The sequence below is a fragment of the Theobroma cacao genome, chromosome 1 (assembly GCF_053813885.1).
Source record: "Theobroma cacao isolate CCN51 chromosome 1, ASM5381388v1, whole genome shotgun sequence".
In the NCBI taxonomy this organism is placed as follows: Eukaryota; Viridiplantae; Streptophyta; class Magnoliopsida; order Malvales; family Malvaceae; genus Theobroma; species Theobroma cacao.
In genome coordinates this window covers 6,061,779-6,084,180 of record NC_142639.1, presented here as the reverse complement: position 1 = coordinate 6,084,180, position 22,402 = coordinate 6,061,779, and the positions used below count along the sequence as shown (strand labels likewise).

The 22,402-nt window shown below is 30.0% G+C and overlaps 2 protein-coding genes across 5 annotated transcripts in view; one reads left to right on the top strand and one right to left on the bottom strand.

Moving 5' to 3' along the window:
• The first annotated feature begins 6,530 nt into the window (after positions 1–6,530).
• LOC18611676 (shikimate kinase 1, chloroplastic-like) overlaps positions 6,531–22,402 on the top strand; it is a 52,559-nt gene continuing 36,687 nt past the window's right edge. Inside the window, exons 1-11 of one of the 4 annotated variants that reach the window (XM_007048057.3) lie at positions 6,539–6,726; positions 6,878–7,168; positions 8,171–8,229; positions 8,469–8,523; positions 8,615–8,687; positions 9,084–9,171; positions 10,049–10,131; positions 10,232–10,364; positions 10,460–10,538; positions 10,845–10,909; positions 11,000–11,387. In XM_007048057.3, coding sequence (XP_007048119.3) covers positions 6,949–7,168; positions 8,171–8,229; positions 8,469–8,523; positions 8,615–8,687; positions 9,084–9,171; positions 10,049–10,131; positions 10,232–10,364; positions 10,460–10,538; positions 10,845–10,909; positions 11,000–11,062 — 918 coding nt within the window. In that variant the 5' untranslated portion in view covers positions 6,539–6,726; positions 6,878–6,948 and the 3' untranslated portion in view covers positions 11,063–11,387. Of the gene's footprint in view, positions 6,727–6,814; positions 7,169–8,170; positions 8,230–8,468; positions 8,524–8,614; positions 8,688–9,083; positions 9,172–10,048; positions 10,132–10,231; positions 10,365–10,459; positions 10,539–10,844; positions 10,910–10,999; positions 11,388–22,402 lie in introns of those variants that run through there. The other 3 variants (XM_007048058.3, XM_088802941.1, XM_088802942.1) reach the window with 3 other exon arrangements.
• SKIP6 (SKP1 interacting partner 6) lies at positions 11,965–14,958 on the bottom strand. Its single transcript, XM_018126388.2, has 2 exons — positions 13,640–14,958; positions 11,965–12,429 (listed from the first exon to the last, which is right to left on the bottom strand). Exon 1 carries the CDS (start codon positions 14,756–14,758, stop codon positions 13,661–13,663), a length of 1,098 nt encoding a protein of 365 aa, XP_017981877.1. The 5' UTR covers positions 14,759–14,958; the 3' UTR covers positions 11,965–12,429; positions 13,640–13,660.

Sequence of the window (22,402 nt, the reverse complement as noted above, 5' to 3'; positions counted from 1 at the left end):
TACAAATTAACTTATTAAAACTTTATATTTCATATTTTAAATTATAAATTTTTTCTAAAAAAGTACAAAAAGGAGATGGGGCATGGAAAAATGTTGGGAGAGGAGAGATGGTGCGTGGTAACTGGCGACAGAGGTTTCGCCGTCTGTCATTTGGTTGAAATGCTAATCAAATACAAGATGTTCATTGTTCAATCATCAATTTGCCTATTAGCAATGACCTCGAAACGTACGAGGAAAACAGACTACGGATGTCAACGGGTATCCTATTATAAGATACCCGCGGATATCCGATCCGATTATACTGAATTATAGTACTCAATAAACAAGTTCGGGTATCACTCTTTGGATACCGATGTGATTTGAACCTAAGTAAAGAAGTAAAGTATCCAAAGCCTATATCATCTTGACAAATAATTTCTTTTGTTAAATGTTGACAAATATATTAAAAATATAATTAGCCAAATTATTAATGTGATGACATTAATATATATAAATAAAAAAATTATTAGATTATTAATTATTGTTAAATAATATGAATATCATATCATATTATAAAGGAATATAATTACTATTATATACATTTTTAATATAAATATATATATTTTTTATTTTGTGTTAAGATTAAAAAAATTATAACTTATAATATATATACTTAAAGAGAGTCTTTGAGTTTAGAATAGTTTTGGAATCTAACTATTTTTTTAATTTTATATAATTAAAGACAAACTCATATAGTTAATTAAATTAATTCATTAAACTATGATTATTAATTAACTTGGAATGTTTTTAAATATATATACATTATATATTTTGAGTTCATTTATAAGAAATATAATTCCTATATTATATATATACTAATACTTTTAGTATATATATATTTTAAATATAATATATTTATTTTTTATTTTATGTTAACATTATACAAATTATAACTTATAAAATTATTAATTTTAATATATATATATATATATATACACTTTATAATATAAAACTTGTAATGCCTTTTAACAGATACACTTTATATTATATATTATGTTCATTTATAAAGAATATAATTACTATTATATAAATTAATTACTAAATAATATATATACTTTTGTTTATATAAATTTATAATATATAAACTTAATAATCTAAAAAGAAGTTGTGAGGTTAGAATAGTTTTGAAATTTAGCTATTTTTTGTAAATTTCATACAATTAAGAACAAATTTATATAATTAATTAAATTAATTAATGAAATTATAATTATTAATTAAATTGTAATGTCTTCTAATATCTATACTTTATATACATTGGGTTTATTTATAAAAAATATAATTACTATTTTTTATATACACTATATTACTTTTAGTATATATACTTTAAATATAAATATATTTATTTTTTATTTTGTGTTAACATTATAAAAATTATAATTTTGGTTATTTAAGTTTGTGTTATTTGGTTGGATCTTTGTGTATAGTTATTTAAGTTTATGTTGTTATTTGGATATTTATGTATAATTATTTAAATTTATATCGTTGTATGGATATTTATTTTTAGTTATTTAAGTTTATTTTTAAGATATTTGTTTTTAATTATTTAAATTTAAATTTTATTATTTTTGTTTTTATTAATTTAAGTAGTAGTTAATTTTATGAAATACGTAAAGAAATATTATTATATATGTACACGAATTTAGGTAATTGGTTACCTATGAAGAAGATTTTAATAGTTTTTTTAATCTAAACAGGTTAGAGTAATTATAGGTAAAAAAAATATAATAGGGTTAAAGTTAAGATAATAATTTTTAAAATTATTTAAATAATTAATTTTTTATAAAATTAGAGTTCGAGATATTTTAAAATTAATAAGTAACTTACCCGTTGACATTCCTAAAACGGACTCCTCGATGAAGCTTTACGTTAGGGTCGTGATCGTTGCCTGTTGCCTGTCCACTTATCTTGGCCACAAAGCTCAAGTACGAAAAGTTTCAAAACTCGCATTTATTTCCACTCTAGTTCTTAAATTGTTTTTAATTTTTGTTGTAGCTTTGAAGGAGTCGAGGTAGTTTTCCACAAGGCGGCTCCTAATCCGTGGATTAATAACTACCAGCTTCATCATTGGGTTAATGTTCGAGGAAAACTATACTTTCAGAGTTTCGGAATCTATTTGAACTTTTGTTTAATTATCCTTATATTTTGACTGCAATTTACAGTGGCTAAAACTGTTATTGAGGCTTATTTATACGACCTCTCCCACTGTCGTTTTTTATAGGGTTCACGGAATCTTCATTGGCAACGATTCAGTTTTCAGCATAATTCGTACTCAGCTACGAAGGCTAAGGGAGAGGCATTGGTCATCCAGTCAAAGGGGAGTACCGGTATCAGGAACGGAGGTGGTGTTGAGAAGAGAGGTCTCAATGCCAAGAACACTATCTCTATTGTCCTTTCAATTTCATTGTATTAAATTTTATGCCAAATTAAAGTCTTTCTCTATTTCTTAAAAAAAAATTAAAATCAATTTTTTGAAAAAATACTATTGAGTATTATAATTAGGGTTTTAGGAAAAATTGAATTGATTTTAAAGTTTTTTGAATTGAGAAAAAGCTTTTTAAATTGATTGTAAAATTTTATGAACAGAATTAAGGGTTTTTTGAATTGAGTTTAAAGTTTGTTGAACTAGTTTTATAGTTCATTGAATTAGATTAAATTGGTTTAAGGGTTTCATCAAATCCAATTGAATCAATTTAAGGGTTTTTTGAATTGAGTTAGGATTTGTTAAATCGATTTTAGGGTTTGTTAAATCAATTTTAAGGTTTGTTGAGTAAGACCAATTAGGTTTGGGGCTTGTTAAATTGATTTCAAGATTTGTTGGATTAGAGTGAATCAATTTAAGGGTTTTTTAAACTAAGTCTATATAGTTTATCAAATTGGTTTCAGGGTTTGTTGGATTAGACCAACTCAATTAAAGGTTTTCTAAATTGAGTTTAACGTTTCTTGAATCGAATCGAACCAAACGAATTTAAAGGATTTTTTAATCAAGTTAAAAGTTTATTGAATCTGTTTAGATTTATTGATTCAGTTTAAGGGTTTATTGAATTGGTTTTAGGATTTGTTGAATCTAATTTTAGAGTTTACAGAACCGGTAAGTATTCTTGATTTATTCATGGAATCAATTTAAGTTTTGTACCAAGTGGATCATTAATATCATGTTTTAGTTGTATATAAAGACGGGTTTAGCGATTGATTCTGGCATCTTGAAACTGTAAACCAAAATATATATAAAATTAAGAGCAAAACATCTAATGAAATGAAACGCTAACAAAAAATTGAAATCTTGAAATTCTAATTAAATTTTTTTGAAATAACTAAAAGAAATACAAAGATATGAAAAAAATAAAAAACGACAACAATCGAAACTGTGAGAGAATTTTTTTAAAAAAAAAAAAAAGAGAAAAGGAGATCTGAAATAACGAATGACACCGAAAACTTGAAAATACCAACAATTTATTGACATAAACGAAGTATAAAAAAGAAGACGAAAAAGAATTAAAAACACAAACTAAAAGAAAAAAAATTAAAATTTTATTTTAAAACCCATGTTAGAATATATGAAATGACTTTAATACCTTGTATGTTAAAATCAATATACTTTAAATTATAGTAATTTTTTAATTAAAAATTTAGTCAATATAAAGAAAAAAAATCTAAAACTTCTTTTATCATAAAAGATTAAAATCCCTTAAAAATACAAATTAATTGATTAAATTTTTTATATTTCATATTCTTAAATTATAAATTTTTTTAAAAGAAAAGTATCTAAAAAGTGTTTAAACAAAGTGTGGGCATTCAAGTTGTAACAACATAAACGATATTCAGGACTCAAATTTGACAAGAAAAAAGGCAAAACAGGAAAAAGATGGAACACCTACCATTTCGCAGTAAAATTGAAAGGTCGTAACCAGACAAGAAATTAAATAGGCAACAGGACCACGTGGTGCCAGAAGGATATGCTTCTTACCATATACGGTAATGTGATGTCCAGTTATTAAAATATTGGGAATGTGGCCTCCACTCGACGTTCATGTAATGTATTTATTCATATAAAATTAATTATGATTTAGATTTGACCCTTGAAAAAAAACTCAAGACTCAAAATTATTTATATATAACCGTTTCTTTTTTCTTTTCCTCTCTTCTTTTGCTTTTTGATATTGAGAGGAAATATTAACAACTATGTAAAGTTCATACTACTTGAATTTATGCTTAATTTGTAGGCATTTTGTATATCATCCAAGACATAAATTGGCACTTGCTTTTTGGATTTTATTGTTTGAAATTTTTTTTTTTTAAATTGTGATCCAAGAGGACATTTGGATTATTAGAGTTTAAGTTTTCATTTTGAAAGTTTCAGTTTCAAATTTTAAGATAGACAAAATGAGATTTATAAAGTCATTATATGATTTAGAATCACGTGATTATACGTATAAAAAAATTATTTTAATTGTTTTTATATTTTGTAAGATTTTACATAATTGTTTTTATGCCCCACTGCACAAAGTTTTAAAAACCAGCCCTCCTACCAAATCTCTGCAAGTAGATCCGTGATGTAAATGACCAAACTAGATCTCTGATTGTTTTTTTTTTATTTTTTATTTCTTAACGTGTGTTCAATATGCTCTCTTTAATCACTCGAATAAATATTTCCTAACTATCATGGTCAAGGGGAAGGGAGGTTGTTGGCCCAGCCCCCGATCATAGAATAGCTAAAACAATCCAAATTTGTTACATAAGACAAATATTGAATAATTGTAAGTAAAATAATATAAAATTCGTATCATTACCATATGTGTTGCGCAAAATTTGAGGGCACTTCACAAAATTTAATCGCCAAAACAATTCGGATTGAAACAATGTGCAACTCTATAGAATATAGACGTTCTAGATTAAGGACCACTTCAAACTATTTTTGAAAATAAAAAAAAATCCTATTTATCATGAGAAAAATGATAAAAAGTTTGAAAATATATTAATTTGACTTGTCCGAACAAAACATTTTTAATTTTTAAGGTATAATATTTGAAAAATCTTTTAGTTGTTTTAAAAAATTATTTTATTTTTATTACATTAATCAATATTTTATATTTTTATTTAAAATAAAATAAATATTTATTATTAATTATCGTTAATCAAAATATTACATAACACTAATATGATTTGTTAATTTACGTCACATAACACTGACGTGACATATTATAATATATGATAATGATGTTGTTATGTGCAATTTCACTCTATATTATGTTAAAAATGATAATGTTATTTTGATTAACGATAATTAATAAACAGTTAATTTGTTATAAGGACATATTTAGTCTAAAATTAAATTATACGAATTTAATTAGACGAGAGAGAAAAAAAATTATTTAAATTTTTTTAATATTCAAGAGTTTCTATTATGCCAATTTTTATTCTTAAAAATGTATAATTAAAATATATTATCATTATTTTTTAATTATAATTTTACACAATTAAGTGTAATATTTAATCATTAACCAGCTCAATATGATAAATATGGTTAGAACACATGATTGGAAAATTGAAGATATTAGGGAAATGGCTTTAAGTTGTGTCTTAATGTCATGTCATTAAATTTTTATTCACCCAGTTATAATGTGCAAAGGAGTTAACAACATATAAATATAAAAAATATAATAAAATTCAGTAATTGACTGCATTTTACATTAATAAAATGAACACTTATTAAAATATGACAATATTATCAAACTTTTATAAATATTTTTACAACAAAATATTACTAAATAATTTAAGAAGAATTTGGAGAGAATGATTGTAAATTGTTTATCTTTTTCATTTTTTCATAAAATTAGATAATTCTATTTATATACAAAGATGACTTTGCCAAACAAACACAACTATCTATTTTCAAGGAACACGATTATCTATTTTTCAATAAATATAATTATTTCTTTAAATAAATTCTGAATAATTATAATTATTTAAAAAACTTTCTTTCTGTCATTCTTATAGTTAAAAATGTCCAACAGATAATAGCCCATAACTTTCAACCCTTTAATTAATTATTGTTTATCACATCTGAGCATATACTTCAATAATACATTTACCTAAGTGATCCGATTATAGTAACTTAATTCCAATATCAGAAAAACAAAATTGACGGCCACCGCATGGCCATGGACAAGACCATGACTTGATCCCAGTTAAAATGTTGGAATATCCGGTCAAAATAATAGTATCCCAAATTTAGACACGTGGCAGAACGAGAATCCGTAACAACTACCCCTGAATAATTTGCACGTGAATGTCACCCCTTACCTTCCTTCTCTCACTTCCTCCACTCGTTTCTTTTGCTAGTTTAGTAGTTGCCACCAACCCCCGTCACGGAGGTTGGTGGGAGTGGCCAGCCTCCACGTCATCATCGCCACATTATCTTCAAACCATAATTTTCCAAAAGATTTACGTAATAATTATTATATCTAAAAATTTATTACATCTAAATTGTAAAAAAATTCTTTATACTGTTTCCAAGTCCAAACCCCCCACTTTAAAATGCGCCAACGCTCAATGCCAAAAACAAATTGCATATTGAAGAAATTATATAAAAATAATTTTAGTTAAAAAACAGCGCTTACCGCTCACCGCTCACCAGAGAGTCAGAGGGCAACGCTCTTCACAATTCATTTTCTCTATTAATTTTTTGAGGTACGTGAGTTCCCATTGAAATTCAATTTCTTAATCTTGTTAGATTAATTATTAATTGTTATTTAATATATATGATTATTTCCTGCAGTGCGTGAGTTTTCTCTTGAATTAAATCCGAGCTTTTCTGGATTTTGTTTCTTTTTTTAACAAGAAAAAAGGAACTAAGAATTTGTCGAACAATTTATTGAAATTGATTGAATCGAGGGCGGTTGGAGGTTGATAATGGAGGCAGGAGTTGCACGCAACTTGCAGTATCCGACATGGATTGAGTCGGAAAGTTTTGGGAGAAAACCGACCGGTTCTTTGCGGTTCGGTCGGAGACTATGGGAAGACCAGAAGGTACGGGTGGTTGTTTCGGCTCACTTTCCGGTTCAGGCATCTTCTAATCGGAATAGATCAGTCTCTTTCGAGGTTTCCTGCTCTTCTTACAAGAACTTTTCAGGTACTTAAATGGAAAAATTAAAATAAATTACTACTGTTTTTCATCATGTCATAAGTTCATTTATCATATTTATAATGCTTGTTAAGTTATTAAGATTTTTTTTTACTAATTTTGTTCTATGATATGCTGGAATTTCTTAAAATGATCAAAATATATGGTATCAAATTGGGAAATAAAAAAGGAAGAAAGAGAATTTTATGAGTAGGATTTTGTTTTCCTTGTTTGGAGATGCAGATGCTTTGAATTCAAATCCAATTTTTAATCAGAAAGCTTCAAACAAGACAATCATCATTTCTGTGTCTTTGAAATGTTTCATCAAATAATAGTCATTTTTTAGTCCAACTGTTAGGTCTTGCTTGACAAGGGAGAAGAGAAAGATGGATTGATAGAAAGAATGATAGAAAAGTGAAAGGAAAGAAAAGAAAAAGTTTGTTTTTTTATTTCTTTTGCTACCGTCCTTGGTCAAAACAAGAAACGAAAACAGAGAGGAAAGAAATTTTAATGCCCTTTTCTGTTCAGGTAGAGAAATTAGAGGAAAGAAAATTTGAATATCTGATGGAATGACACTGTAAATTTACAACTTGCTCATTTCTTTTCATTTGCTCTCTCATAATCCACCTGATTTGGTGATATTGGTTTTTGTGAGCCTAGATAGAAATAGTTCTTTTCACCTATTATCTTTTCTTTCACTTTCATCTACTCTGAAGTACGAGCAGAATGCTTTTTGTTTCTGTTATTCTGCCAATCTTCTTCATTTTCTCACTTTCCTGCTAAGTATAAGAGATTTTGGATGAAACTGCCATTAGTATGTTGATGTTGAGACTTTGAGCCAAAAGGAGAGCATTACAACTCAAAACCTAGGATCCCTATTCCCCCCCATCCCTTCCAAATACACATACTTGAATTGAGCCCAGGTGGCTAAATCGACATTGAGATTATGAAAATTTTATTATACAAATGACTGAAAACAACAATTTTTTATTTCAAAATATTATTTTGTAGCTTCAACATTGGAAAGTGGAAGCTTTCATGCACCGTATGATGAAACTTTAACGTTAAAGGTAAGAAATAATTCCCTGTTATATCTTTAGTTTTTTGGCTCATAAAGTATGTTAAGGTGCTTAGATACTTTTTTTTTTTTCATTTTATCTTTATGTCTTCCATTTAGTGTTTTGGAATCTATATCTGTTAAATATTTTTTTTTAGTTAAGGTCTAAAACACTAAGAATGGAAGCTCTCTTGTTGTGCATCTGAAATTGTTCTGCCAGTGTATCTTACTTCATGTGAATAAAATTTGCAGAATAAGTCACAAGAGATTGAGCCATATTTAAATGGGCACAGTGTATATCTTGTTGGTCAGTTTTTCTTTTGTCCAAGTCCTTTAATTTTATGTAGTCACTGACTTACTTTCTCTGGTAGCTAAACTTTATGAATGTGAATATGCAGGATTGATGGGCTCTGGAAAAACGACAGTGGGAAAGATTCTATCTCATGTACTCAGTTATTCATTCATTGACAGGTTTGTGAGTCCTCTGATTGAAATGTTCATTCTCCAATTAGATACTGGAAAGAAGAAAAATAATATGCTCAAGCTATGGCAAACACCTCTCTTTAATTTCCTAGTTCTTCTCAGTGTTGCAAGTGGTCTTTTGTAGTTTTTAGTATGGAATTAATTCTTTGGTCCCAAGGAGGGGTCTTGGACTATGCATCATTTGAATAATTCAGACATTGGTATGTTCACAATAGACTACACTTTCCGAAGGGGATTTGATCTACTCTAGATACATAATTGTCTAGGTTAAATATTGCAGAAGCAGAATTCTTTCCTGGATGTCTACCAATTTCCAATTTAATGGACTGCTTAACAGGTTTTCTAATATCTATCTCAAGAATGTCTTTATGCTATAATTTTCAGTGACACATTAATAGAGCAGGAGGTAAATGGAATGTCTGTAGCTGAAATATTTAAGCTTCATGGGGAGAATTTCTTCAGAAAGAAGGAGGTTAGTCAGATAACTCCCACTCCTTATGCAATTATGCTTGCATGTCTTCAATGTATTTTATTTGAATTATTAGTTATGTTGATAATTCATGTAGAAAAAGTAAGCCATTGTAACAATGGGTGGGATTGACTGTCAATATTTCCGTGGCAATTTTTTTTGGATCAAGTTGGTTTGAGTTTCATTTTTATTTGAAATTTGATTTTGGGGCATAATGCTTTTTATTTGAAATTTAATTGGATTGGTTTGATTTGAGTTTATTTTCTATTTTAAATTTAATTTAATTTATCTTCTTTTTCTAAAACTTAATGGACATGACAAGGTTGATAGTTAAAAGGGTGCAATTATCACAACAATGATGCCTGCATATATGTTCTATCATTGAAGATTGTAAACTAGTATTGGTGTCACTAAAGCATGATGTCTGCTGCTGTCTCATGCAGGAGTGGATGATATGAGTTTCCATTGTAAAGAAGACCGAATTAAAATTTTTCTTGACATGTCAAAAGTATGAAAATTAACATATCATGTCAATAGGAAGCTTCCTATTCAGCCATTAGTTACAGAAAATTATTGCAGACATGGAAATTAGACCAACATTTGGAGTTGGTTCTGGCTAACATGACCATGTGAGTTTCACTAATCTAAAGGGGAGCCATGGTAAGCCAGATGGCAAATTTCACTGACTTGAACCACTGATTTCAGTCTCCAGTGTCACTTATTCTAAACCATTGCTTCTAATTACTTTGAGGAAACAGTACCAATTGTACCTTATGTCTGTTTGTCACGAGATAGTAGAATTAATCTCTGTGTACATTCTAATACATGTGCACATTTCCAATTGAATAAAAGCTTTTATATTCTTCTTCCTGTCTTCCAGTCTGAGGTATTGCAGGGGCTCTCTTCAAAGAAAAAACTTGTTGTGTCTACTGGTGGAGGTGCAGTTGTATGGGATCAGAACTGGTACAGGGGAATTTAATTGATTTAGGTTCTACTTTCTATGGGTTTGGTTTTCTGTTGTGTCAGCTATAAAAGTCTGAAACTCTTCTATTTGGGTTGTCAGGAACTATATGCAGAAGAAGGGGATTAGTGTCTGGTTAGATGTACCTTTGGAAGCCTTGGCACAGAGAATTGCTGCAGTAGGTACCCATTCTCGCCCACTTTTGCATCATGAACCTGGTGATCCATATACAAAGGTAGTCCATAGCTGACTTTATTTACACTCCTTGCTTAGTCTTGGTATCATATCTTCTAGTGCATTTGAGTTTTTGACATTCTGACCCTTTTACAGGCTTTGAAGCGTCTGTCTTATCTTTTGGAGCAGAGGGGTAAAAATTATGCTAAAGCAAATGCAAGGGTTTCCTTGGAAGGTTGTATGCTTGAACCTGTCTTACACTTATATGGTTTATTTTTTTATTGTCATGTACGTTTGGACAAGATCTTCTGAAACTGAGTGCATTGGTGCTCATTTCTTCCAACTTGTTTACATTTTCTGAAGATGCAACATACTGTGTGATGTCATGGGCTTTCTTTCTTTACTTGTTTCTTTCCATCCTATTCCCCTTGTATCTTCATTGGACATGGCATGTTCATGCTCGTGTTGCTCTAGTGTTTATGTTTTTTTCCTGCCTATGATTTTGCCTTTAATAACCCAACTTTTTTCGAATTTTTTTCAGAAATTGCAGGCAAACTAGGTTATACAGATGTATCAGATCTTACTCCAACAGAGATTGCAATTGAGGTCTCCCTCCCCCCCCCCTCTCTCTCTTTCTCTGTCTTTCTCCTGTTATTCAATTAAGATGTTGGCTAAATGGTTTTACAATCTTGTTAGGCATTGGAACAAATTGAAGGGTACCTAAAGAAAGAAGGTGGCATGGCCATTGCAGGATTATAGTTTGGACAAAGCTCTAAATATGGTGCTTGAATTTCATCTTAGTTGTAGCATATACATAGCATGTCAAATGTGTCTAGTTTTTCTAGGGCAGCACTGCCACCATGCAGTGCATTTGCTTACACAACTAAGTCGTGAAATTCCACATGTATTGCGCTAATGATGATGCAGTTGTATATGTTTGCCCGGTCCACGAAACCTTAATTGTTTCATTGAGACAAAGGCATTCTTCAGCATTTTTGTGCTGAACTTGAACCAAGTGAAAATGGGCTCTGTGAAATGTTGCATGAATTGTGGCTAATCGACGAACTGGAAATTCTTTTTTTTTTCTTCTTGTAATTGTTTCATTTACCAAATGTCATAATGTAAATTATCTTCATGGACAGTCCGTGCATATGGCCCCCAGGACCTTAACGGTGTGTTTGGGAAGAGTAAAAAGGAAGGAAAATAGTTTTCTTTCCATCCTTTTGTCCCGTCAGTAGAGAAAGGGAACTAGTTTCTATTTAGGGGCATTCTGAGAAACTGACATGAAAAGTAATAATATTAACTTAAACTTCTATGATTGGAACTGTTCAGCATTTACGCTGTACAAATAGGAAAAGGTTTTGTAAGTAATTCCCTTATGATTATCATAGTTATTGCAATTCTTCATCAATTTAATGCAATCATTGAGTGGAGATGTTTATAGGTTCTAACTACTTTCCACCCATATAATTAAAGTAAAAAGACTTGAAGGCTACAGTTTGGGAAATGAAAATAGTGTATCTGTGAGAGTTGTCTACCGACATGGCTGCCTAAAAGCTACTTTAAATGAACCATTAACTCGTGTATCAGAACTTAGGCAGCAAAGTTACAGATTTCATTCATTGCTCCAATTAAATAAGAGATGGAGCCGAACAGAAGAGATTGATCTGAGGCAATTACGGGCCCAAGCTTTTCCGTTAGCATCATACCATATGTTCATTCAATTACAATGAAGCACCAAAGACCTAACAGAAATTAAAAACTGATAATTATCAGCACATAAACATGTTACAACTTACCATAAGTTCCAACTTCCATCAATTCATTACAGACAAACATCTAGATTTTAACATATGCAAAGCATAAGTTGGCAAGGACCAATATCGACAAGGAATCACTAGTCACATTGTACAACAGACACACAAGGAGTAGTTAACTCCCTTTATTTTGAATGGCTCAGACGGGGCAATATCTGTTATTTCCAATTGTAAATTGCTTTGAGAGAAGTAACCTGAGCCAAAGGAGAAACAATTTCGCAGGTCGTTGCGATGACATTCCAAGGAGATAACATTCACATTCATGGGGCTCAATCTGAAGCTTGCTCCCTCTGGCTCCACATATTCCTCCTGGTCAAGAGAACAACATCAGTGTTACATCAATGAACAGCATCAAAAAGGTAACTAAGAAAATTGCAACCAGCAAACTATCAACAAGGTAATAAGTAAATAGCTTTAAAATTTTGAAAAGTTGATCGCCATAGTCTAGAAGATAACCAAGATAATACAAGCAAAATTTTGACAAAAATAGAAATAAAGATAGTATTAATAGGTCCCACTTCAAGAGTTTCATTCTTTGATGGTTGTAAAGGACAGGTTTTTTCCTGATTTATCAGACCTTGAATCAGTAAGAGCAAGCAAGGAGGTTAAGAAATAGAACTGCCAAGAAGTAGCATGAATAAGAGGTGGTAAAACAATATACTACTCCATGTTGCTTCACCAATTTCTCCCTAAAATTAGAAGAGATATGGCAAAAGGGATGTAAATATCAACTGAAAGGCCTCGAATCTTCTTTCTAATCTAGTTATGCCTGCAACAGTAAGATAGCCTTAACCCTTGCCAACAGGATATCATGTAGAATCAGACAAAAATGACTACTGCAAGAGAAAAATTTACTGCCTTCTTAGTCCAGGTCCAATAATTTGTGAATTCAATTTCATCTTAATATCAGAAAAAGTATAAACTATGCACGTTTCAAATATCAACATAGCACAAAGATATAACAGCATAACCATCAACAATTCCAGAACAATGTTCTTGATATCCCATTTTGTGTCTTGACCAGGTATCTTTAATTTTTCACAGAAAGTAGATATTAGTGGTAAAAATTCAAGATGTGGCAAGTCCAGGTACAAAAAGAACAAGCCGTATGTTAACCACAGAGGGTAGCTATTACCATATTTGATCTACATGCTAAAGAGAAAGGAGTGGATTTTGTCTTGATAGAGAAATTGGAGGAAGGGGGGTACACATGACTCATGAGCTGCAGCCATGTAGCACAATCCTAAGTCCTGAAGCTTTAAGGTTGCCACACATTGAATATACCATTTTTCAGGAAACAAAAGAATTGGTCATACTGAGTATGCAGAGTATAACCGGAAATTAGTTATACAAGGTTAAAATATTAGATGAAATTTCATAATGCATGATGACTGTTAACAACAGAGAATAGTACATATGTGTAATCTGCATAACCAGGGCTCAAAATTAGGTTTATGGAAAAAAAACATCTACTACTACAACAATGCAAAAATCAAAGAATTCAAACCATAAACTTTACCAGACAATCCTCCATCCAATCTCACAATGTAACCGCCAAACAATGCACAATGGAAGATCTTGTAGGAACTGTAAGAACAACATCAGACCACTCAGTTCTGCCCCACAACTCCCCTCCTTCATCCTTCTTCACCTCAATCTCCGCGCACCAAATCTCCATTTCCTTGCTACCTTCATTTTTTGATTCCCAAACCACTATCAACTTCCCTCCCAAATTCGCCATCGTAGCACCGCATAAAAACCTCGGCAATTCTTCCTCCAACCCTTTCAACTCCTTCCAAGTCCCTTCCTTCACATCATACCCTCTTATTTTCCCCAAATAATCGTAACAAAACAAAACCCCATCAATCACACACGCTCTTCCCCTCCACCCATTATCCAAATCAGTGTCCACCGTTCCCCAACTCCCACTTTTGACTTCATAGCAAAGTCCATGTCTATCGGCCATTGCATAAACTTTCCCATCAATAACCGCGCTTGCATGCATCCACTTATACCGGATTTCAACGGGACTCGGAACCGCATTCCATTTCCCCGTTTCGGGATCGTAAACTTCAGCCCAGTTCTTCGACCGAGCCCAATTATCAACAACGCAGCCGCCGATGACATAAATTTTACCGTCGACGACTCCGGTGGCGGCAAACTCGCGGGAAACATGCATGTTTGGAGCTGGTTCCCAAGTGTGGGTCCTGCAGTCAAGGGACCACACGTGTGAAGAAGGGATGTCCGCCATGGAGCCTCCGAGGACGTAGATTTTGTGGCCGAGGGCGGCAAACGCGGAGCCGACAAGGGAGGTGGAAGGGATAAGAGGGAGAGGGACGAGGATATTTCTGGGACTTTCTGGTTTGGTGGGATTTTGGTAGAGAGTGTAGAAGCGTAGGACTGGGCTGGTGGGGAGGCGGAGAGAGATGTAAAGGAAGTGTTGGGAAGATTTGAGGAGGGTACGAGTGGTGTAAAGGAGAGGGGAAGAAATGAGGGATCTCATTGATTTTGAGACTAATGAAAGAATTGGGTGGTAGCATCTTGGGACTCGAGCTATGATGTTCAAAGCCACGTCGTCTGGCAGGGATGGGATAAGCGGAGGTGGCGGCGTTGGCTCCACGATGGTGCTGGTGGACATGGGTGATGGATGGGTAGTTGGGAATTTTGATAGGTAGAGATTAGTATAGTTTGGGAGAGTGTTAAACTTTTAACTGTCAGTTGGTGTCCTGGCTTTTGGCCCAATAATTATAGTACTCAGGAAGCCATTGTTGAACTGAAAAGAGACTGTTAATAATTATAGTACTCAATAATTATAGTTGATAAGAAGAGGTTCTGACATTTTGGGATCTTCAAGTTCATGTTTTTGTCAAGTGTGATTTTCGTCTAACTTTTTTATTTTGATTTTTTCATTAAGCAACAACAAAATTCCCATTGATTACTTGTTAGGGACATAGGGACCATTACGACAACAAAGCCCAAATCAAGAGAGGCCGAAGACTTAAGGACCTACCTTAGCAATGCTTGGGCCAACATCAACTGAAGCTGAAAGCTATGCCAGACCATCTTAGCAACAACATCGGGTCAACTTCCCAAAAGCCTAAAGTCAAATTTTCAAAGGTCCTTAAAGCCTCCGAGCAAGCTCACAAAGATCGGGACCAATCGATCCAGTTCTACAAGATGTAGACGAAGCCCATTCTACATATTCATGTATAATAACTAAATAACAAATACAAACTCAATTCTCATGCACTCACAACTAGCTTGAAACCTGATGGCGTAGGTAGCCATTGAAACAACCTCCATTATGGCAGCTCTTTTCCGTCAAATATTCTCTTTGCAGAGACTGTAGTTTAATCGAGGTACGTTGGATGGTATACATGCAGCTAATTAAGGTCAGACGCCAGGCACACGAGACGATCCATCCAGCCATAATTCCCCATAGCTAGCTGAGAGAAACGTTGGATACAAGGGCGACATTAGCTAATTTTTATTAGGGCATCAAAGATTAAGAAACATAAAAATTAAAAAATTTTAAAATTAATATATTAAACTTAACTATTGATAATTAAAAATTTTATAATAACTAATAATTTTATATAACATGTAAATAAAAAAAATAAAAGAAAAAAAATTATAATAGTATTTTAAAAAAATTTTGTTTGATGATGGTAATATCTTTTTTAATATAAATAACTAAGTTATTTATAAGAAACTTATCATTCATTTTGTTTTGAAGTTTTGTTTTTTTCAAAAATTAATTTAAAAATTTATTAAAAATATAAAATATATAAAAATTTTAAAAATTTTGAAAATATTATATAATATAAAAAATATAATATATAATATAAAAAAATTTAAAATTTTTAAAATATTATATAATATATAATATTTTTTAAATTTATTAAAAAATATAAACGACTAAACAATTAATGTAGTCAACATCTAATTTACTTATTTTATTATATTTATGTTTGTAATACTAAATATTAAACTATAATGCGTAAAATATAAATAGTTAAATATGATATACATAATTAATAATTTCTTCTTATACTCAAGATAATTTCCTTTCAACTAAATATAAAATGTAAAGTATATTAAAATCATATACTCAAGATAATTTTTTTCTTATATAATTAGGATTAATAAAAAAATAACATATTAGTAAAATTTTAAACAGCAACCAATAATGCAACACTAGAACTTATGTTTGAGAATTACATATACAATAATTTTTTAATTTTTAAAAATTAAAATCATTAAAAATAAAATTCACATAATAGAAAAAAATCATGATTGAGCAAATAGAATGTGGTTGATGATTCGTAGAAATTTTTAAAAAAATTTATAAAAATTTAAAATATATGAACAAATAGAATATAATTAAATAAATAAATAAATATAAAATAATAATGATAATATAAATAAAATAAATAAATAAAAATTTTACCTTTTTATAATTTTACAATACAATGACAAAAAAGAAAAAATGAAAAGATGGGTGGAGAAACTTAAAAAACTTAAAAAATAAAAAAATGAATAAAATTGAATGAACTTATAAGGTTATTTTATTTTTTAATTATATTAATTATTTAATAAAAATTAATTTAAAAAATTATTAAAAATATATATAATATATAAAAAAAATTTTAAAAATTTGGAAAGCCATGCCCGTTACAAAGGGACGCTCCGCCCCTGGTTGGGTACAAGTTGTATGGACCGGAAGCTCTTTTTCGCTCACAATACCGCATGCCGACGGCTAGGAATCAATCATTTCGCTCCCTCATTCCTCTAATGTTACTGCATGCACTACATAGGTGTGATGGAGGGAAATTGTTTTACACTTAGCCCTCCAAATGCACATTCATTGGCTTCAATTAGGCATACATAATCTCCACCGTACGACTAAAGTCATAAGAAGCAGAATTTATGCAGATACATCTCATGGAAAAGGCAAACTTACGGCCATTATCATCCGTACAATCTCTCATCAGCGTTTTCACCTCCATTGTACACTTGTTTTGCCTGTAATATCATTGTTTTATTGCAGGAAAAATAAGTTTGAAGCCCAATTCTGCCCATAAATAAGCCCTTGCAAAATTAAAGACAAGAGCAATCAACAACCATCAAAGATGGAGCCAAGAACTCTACCAAGTAGCCAAGCAATAAATTTACCCGCAGCAACTTATTCTTTGTCTTTCTCAAACTTTTCATTACTTTGTTTGATTTCCCCAACATTATCAAAGGAAACTGGTCTTCATATTTATGGCAAAATTCTCTGTAATAAATTAATGTTTCTGCTATCTGTTGGGTCTTTATTATGGCTAGCAAGTCTTATTAGGCATCCATTCTAGCTAAACAAACTTCAAATTTCTGCAATTTGTTGGGTCTTTATATCAAGTGACATTACCAATCCTCCCCCATAACTGAAATTGTACTAGCTAAAATTTGTCTTTTTGGGACATGATTGGTAGATATTTGTGAAACAATTGCATGTTACTGTTTTTTCCCCAACAAAGAAAAAGTAGGATGTGGTGTTGTGTAGTGTAGTTGACTCTGACAATCAGTCATTAATTCATTCATGAAACGTCTTTGACAGCTATATAGAACTTTCCAAGCATAGGTAGGTTGTACTTTCGTACTTTGGAATTTAATGTCTTTGCGTGCGCCCTCAGATCCATCACTGTGCGGGAGACATCTCACGGGTCTACCTCTCTCCGATCACCATCCCCGCCTCGAGATGCGAGCACCCGCACCCCCCTCTTTCTTCTCCTGCTTCTGCAAGCCAGCTGTTTCTACGTCTATTAACACCCACTTGCTCCTCACAAAATTACATTTTAAAAAATTATCACTTCTTATAAAATAAGTATATATATATATATTATGTCATAACTTATTTATATTATTTTCATTTAAGTATATTTTTTTTATGTTATACTTTTTTTAACTTTCGTTAGAAGAAAATATATAAAGAATATTAAAAATCAAATTTAACATTTGTATTATAATTAATTTATTATCATGAAATTAGTAGTTGTTTGATAAGTTTTTTATGTAAAACCAATATATGATTTCATCAATTATACAATATATAATTAATAATTTTGATATTTTATTTAGTTAAGTGTTTATTTGTAGAAGCATACTTTATTTACCATATAAAAATCAATTTCCACATTTATATTAAGAATAATTATATAATGTTTTATTTATTATCATGAAATTAATAACTGATTGGTATGCTTTTTATTCAAAAAATCATATATGATTTTATCATTTATGATAATTAGATATTTTAAATATATTATTTAATCATTAATTTGCTCTTTTGCATTTCTCGTTCAGAAGACGCTGTTCCATCACCCTTCTCACTCTCCACCATCATCGTCGCCGCCAATTACTGCACAAACCATCAACGGGTCAGCCCGAACAGTCTATCAGCCATTTTCTCAAATTTTTTTCTTGGGGTTTTGAAGTATTTTTGGAAAATCTTTGAGGAAAAAAACTCCTCTGCTCTTTCTTTCTCTCTGAGCACTGAGCCCTTTTTTACTTTGATTTCTCTGATTTGTTTTCTGTCTCTTTTTTCTTCTATTTCCCTTCCTTATTCCTTTCCTCCTCCTACCCAAGGATTTCTTCCTTGGCTGGCTAATGGTTGATTTTTGGGATGCAACTGCGGTTTTTCTTTTGTGATTTGTTGGATGAAAGGTTTAGTTAAATATGGTTTTTTAGTAGTCAGTTTGTTTTATAGTTTTGGTTTAAAATTTTATGGTGAAAGGGCCAGGGATGGAATCATTGATTTTTGTTCTGTTTTCTTAAAAATATTCTGCTTTTCCCTCCTTCCTTGCTACCCTCTCCATTGATCTCTGATCTAATCACCTGCTCCTTCCCAACTTTCTCTCTCTCTCTTTCTAATCCCTTCGTCTCGCACAACCCTTGCTCTCCCGAATCTCTCTCTCTTCGTTACTTTGTTTTCTCTGCCGCGCTCTCTCGTAATCACCGTTAAAAGCTTTCTTTTAGTGTTTTTATTAATTTCCTATGTTTTTATTTTAAATTAAATAAATGAATTATCAATAATTAAAATATTATATATGATTTTTATGTTAATAATATGATATTAATTTAATAAATAAAAAATATAACGTAATTATATTATAATTTTTAAATTAATATATTACTTTATTATTAATTATAATATATCAATATAACATAAATATATTATATTAATATTATGCATTATAAAATAATAAATAATATTTTTAATTAAATTAATTATTATTTATAAAATAATTTAATTTAAAATAAAATATAAAAATTAAACGTAATAAAAGCTAATGATTCATTTAAATTTTTTTAAATGATTTAAAAAGTTTTTAGATATTACGTTAGAAAATTATAAATGATGCCATGTGTCAGGCCATGGTAGGCACGTGGCAACTCACAAATAGATTTTATGCATACTAAACCGTTGAGAATTACTTTAAAAGACAGGTATTGACCTTAAGTCAATTTAATTTAAGACTAGTAAAATTGTAGAAACTTTCACTACTGCCCCATGCAAGTAAATGACTTGAGTTAATAAATTTTATATATTATAGACATTGTTAAAGTTACTTAAACTAATTTTTTTCTTTTAATATACATTAATTACAACTTTTTTTAAAAAAATAAAAACATCAGAATAAGTCGAGGGTTGAGTTTTTTCTTTTACGAAGTTCAGTTGAAAGGTCAAGCTTGAGATGCAATAGAAAATGAACAAAGGGCCGGTCCAAGGGGAAATTAGTTCTTATATAGTCGAGATAGGATTCGAATGTTCATGTGTTCTTAGAGATTATTTATCCTTCATTTGCTAAGAAAAGAAATGGATAATGCAACAAATTATAAGAAGATAGACTCTTCAAAGGTGTATTCCGTTAATCAATTACCATGTAATCAATTGTTCCAATTATAATATAGTTTTTATAACTTTGTTTTTACTTTAATACAAATCATTAAGAAAAAGAAAACTGAGTTAAATCCTTGGATAGTTGTATGTATCAAAGAATTGAAACTGCAATAAAACTATTATTCATCTTTGAATAAATGTAATTTTTTCATTGTAATTATTTTTAATTTGATTCAAAATTGATAAAAAAAAAAAACTATGATAAAAGAACATTCTGGAAGAAGATTTTACAAAATTTTTGAACTAAATTAAAAAATTTAATGATAATATTACTCCTATTCAAAGATGGATTAATAAATTTAATACATTACTTTAGGTAAAGTGATAAATTTATAACTTATCTAAAAAAATTGTTATTGTCTCTTTGTTTGTGTAACATGATAATTAGACAGAAGAATATTAATAAATTTAATATAATTCAAAATTTTAAAAAACTTGAATTTATTTGGTACTATGTGGAGACATCATATGACAAAATTCATAGTGAGATAGTGGTAATTACTAAATAGTATAAGTTAAAACTAGTATAGCATATTTGGTTGCCATTCCCCCTCTATTCCCTCAAAATCTTTCCCCCCATGTTTGGTATGTTTATGAAAAAGAAATTGCTATTCCTCAAAATCTACCAAAACTTTGGAATAGCTAGTACCACCTCTCCTAACGATATTAGCTATTTCGTGGTATTAGTTATTCCATGCCCATGAGAATAGAATTCAAAATATTTTAAATTAAAATGTCCTTACTTTCTTGGAAAATTATAAACCTAAACTTATAAAATTATTATTTTATATTAAAAATTAAAAAATATTAATATTTTAAAATATATTAATTTTAAAATTTTAAGTGATAATATAAATTAAAAAATAAAAATTTATACTAATACTCAATAATAAATTATTAAATTATTAAAATAAAAATTTTAATGAAAATAAAAATTTAATGATTAAAAAAGAAAAAATTTACTTAATTTTATCTTTTGGTATAAATTTTACTAAATTATATAAAGAGTATTTTTGTTTTTTATGAAAACAAATCTTATTATAATAAAGAGTTTAAGTTTTCAATTATATAGTAAAAAATATTTTGAGTTTAAAAATTAATTAAAAGTATTAGTATTTTAATCATAATTATAGTTCATTTATAAATAAAATAGTAATATTTTAAAATTTCAATTATTAAATTATAAATCAAATATTAATTTTTAAATTATCAAATTAATAATATTTTAAATAAATTATAAAATATTAATATTTAAAATAAAATAAAATAAAATAAATAATTATAATAACATTTAAATTATAAATAAAATATTAATATTAAAAAATAAAATATAAATAAATAAATAATAATATAAATAATAAAAGAGTATTTTTATCTTCTATTCTTTTATTATTACAAAGTTATTTTTACCAATTAAATACTATAATAAATCATAATAACTATTTTTACTCTATTCCATTCATCATACTAAATTAAATAATGACTATTTTATTTTATTATCACAAAATAACTATTCTATTATATTCATATCTATTCTACGAGCCAAACATACGGATATTATTTTTTACCTTTCAAAAAAAATTGGTATTATTTTTTAATAGAAAATTCATTACAATTATGTTAATGCAGGATAATATGTTAAAATGTTTGACTGTTGGACTATTAATAGAAATAAAAATTTATAAGTTTATTATTAATTATAACTTGTACCTTGTGAGTGCTCGAACGCATGTACATACTATGGATGGCTCAATGGCCAAATTAATTGTCTCTTCCATTCTTTTGAAGTTATGCATAGAGATAGCATGCCACAACGTTTCACAGAAAAAGTGTGAAACTACTACTCCCACCATTACAGTTACAATTAACTTATGAGTACATCTAGTAAAAGAATGGGGAGCGGGCGATCGTGGATCCATCGGATGCTAGCTGCGATTAAATTTATAATGAAACCGTCGCAGCTCTCAATGCGTTACTTGAACCCTAAGCGTTAGTACCCCCTCCTAGCATTTCCGCACATCATATTCCACTTTCAATCCGTATTTCTCTCTGTCTTTCTTTCCGTTTTCACCGTCGAAATCCAGGGGTCCCATTTAATGCCCCTCCCTGCTCTCCTGCAGGCTGCAGTCCTCCGGAACCCACCTCCCACCCCGTAATCATGCATTATATAAGGCCATAGCATTTCTCCTAACCCCCACCACATATTCACGCTACTTTCTCTCTCTCATGCAAACCCACAACCCCTCCCTCCCATCGATTCCTCTATTCGAGTGAAACTCTCCCCCTCCTCACGTTTCATTTTCCCTTTTATAAGTTCTGTCACATCAACAACAATAATAA

Excerpts from the sequence above, each read along its gene's own strand:
- SKIP6 (XM_018126388.2), bottom strand. The coding sequence starts at position 14,758 with ATGTCCACCAGCACCATCGTGGAGCCAACGCCGCCACCTCCGCTTATC.